The sequence below is a fragment of the Aplysia californica genome, unplaced genomic scaffold, assembly GCF_000002075.1.
Source record: "Aplysia californica isolate F4 #8 unplaced genomic scaffold, AplCal3.0 scaffold01822, whole genome shotgun sequence".
Classification (NCBI taxonomy): domain Eukaryota; kingdom Metazoa; phylum Mollusca; class Gastropoda; order Aplysiida; family Aplysiidae; genus Aplysia; species Aplysia californica.
The window spans coordinates 11,485-13,390 of NW_004799092.1; the positions used below are offsets into that span (position 1 = coordinate 11,485).

The window sequence follows — 1,906 nt, forward strand, 5'->3', positions numbered from 1 at the left end:
CAGACAGACAGACAGACAGACAGACAGACAGACAGACAGACAGACAGACAGACAGGTAGACAGACAGACAGATGGAGATCTCACCAAGAAGGGCGTCGTCCTGGAGTGAGGCCCGGACAAACTTTGGCACGGTGGAGCTGACGTCTGAGGACACAGGACAGAAACTGGGTCAGGGACATATCTGTAGGACATATGTGTGAGTATGTTTCTGTATGTGTATTATTGTGTGTATAAGAGTGTGTATTTTCTCTGTTCATGTGTTGTATTTCTGTTTGTGTGTGTGCAGGCAAGTGTGTGCATGTGTGTGTTTATGTATGTAGAAGTAGAAATAGGACTAAGAAAGTGGCGATGGATGGGACACACCTTCAGAAAGCCTAGCTAAAACATCACAAGACAGTTCCTGCAGTGGAACCCAAAGGGAGCACGAGGCAAGGGTAGGTCACGGGAAACAAGGAGATGTGTGGAAAGGGACATGAGAGAGATGAAGCTCACTTGGAACGAGCTTGGAAGGATTGCCCAGGACAGAGATAAATGGAAGGAGCTTGTATGTGGCCTATACCCTCCCAGAGGTGAAAGGCATTGAAGATGTGTCTTACTCTTCAACTTCTTGCCACGCTCTATCTCGTCGAAGTCCGAGTACTGCTTCGCGTCGCCCTCGTTGGCGGAGAAGATGAGTCGTCTCCCCTGGAAGGTGTAGAACAGGATGGCGTCCGGCAGGTACCAGGCCCGGATAGGCCAGTAGGAGATCTGGATACCTGGTGGGGAAATAAAGGTTATCTCTTTTTTTTCAGAAATTATTTTATTTTGTTTAGGGTTTATTTGTTTGTTTGTTTGTCTTTTTTGTTTGGTGAGGGTTTTTCTCGCTTTCTTTTTTTGGGGGGGGGGGTGGTGTTGTTTTTTGTGTTAGTTTTTTTGTTTTTTTGTTTCTGGATTGTTCTTTTACTGGGGGGGTGGGGGGGGGCAGTAGTCGGTTTGCTATTTGCTTGTTTTGTAGTAAGAGTTTTATATCTCTTGCAACACAATAAGATCAACAATTGCAAGAGTTTAGGGGTGTTACAAAAAAGTAACAAACATAAAAAGGAGGATAGATAAGAACGATAGATATTTGATAGGACTGAAAGAGCAAACCACACCAGAGACAACCTTGCACTCCTTGCTATTCATTTGGTGCCAAATAGTGCCTCCACGGTGAACCAGAATAATGTCAGAGGGGGCGCACAGCCTGTTCATTTAACATTTGCGAGTCGAGGGCACTTAATGGCGTATGACACTTCCACTACACCGTGCCATCAAATTGTGTTGAATTTTGTTGGAAAATGCGCAAGTCCGTAAAAACATCTATCGGTGAGTCTATCAAGGTTTTATAGTTACAAACTATCGCTTTATTGGATTGTGTGTGTGTGTGTATTTGTATGTGTGTGTAGCATAATATGAGTTTGTATGTCTCTGTATTATTATGTATTATGTGTGTGTTTGTGTGTGCGTGTGTGTGCTTGCGTTTGCATGTGTGTGTGTGTGTGTGTATGTGTGTGTGTGTGTGTGTGTGTGTGTATGTGTGTGTGTGTGTGTTTGTGTGTGTGTGTGTGTGTGTGTCACACAGTCACACAAAAGAACCCCACAAAAATGTGAAAACAAAAGTCAAAGAGAAACCTTCGTCCTTGTTGCTAGCGTCGAAATGGCCCCAGTGTTTGAACCCCAGACCGTACACATGTTCGATGTTCTCTGACTTAAGATCCACCACGGCGATCGCGTTGTTCTCCTGAAATATACAATAACAGCTGTCTAATATTTACTCATTTACTCATTTATTCATTCATTTACTTATTTATTTTTTTAAATGTATTTCTTTATCTATTTGTTTATGCGTTTATTAATTAATTACTTAATTATTTATTTTTTTTAAAAG

At 42.3% G+C, this 1,906-nt stretch overlaps 1 protein-coding gene across 1 annotated transcript in view; it reads right to left on the reverse strand.

The window, feature by feature from the left end:
* The window catches only part of LOC101856157 (mesenchyme-specific cell surface glycoprotein), a gene marked incomplete at its 5' end in the record, with an annotated part of 18,204 nt that overhangs the window by 10,750 nt on the left and 5,548 nt on the right, over positions 1-1,906 (reverse strand). The window contains 2 exon segments of the mRNA XM_013091009.2: positions 597-755; positions 1,651-1,759. Of these exon segments, the coding sequence (XP_012946463.1) occupies positions 597-755; positions 1,651-1,759 (268 nt within the window).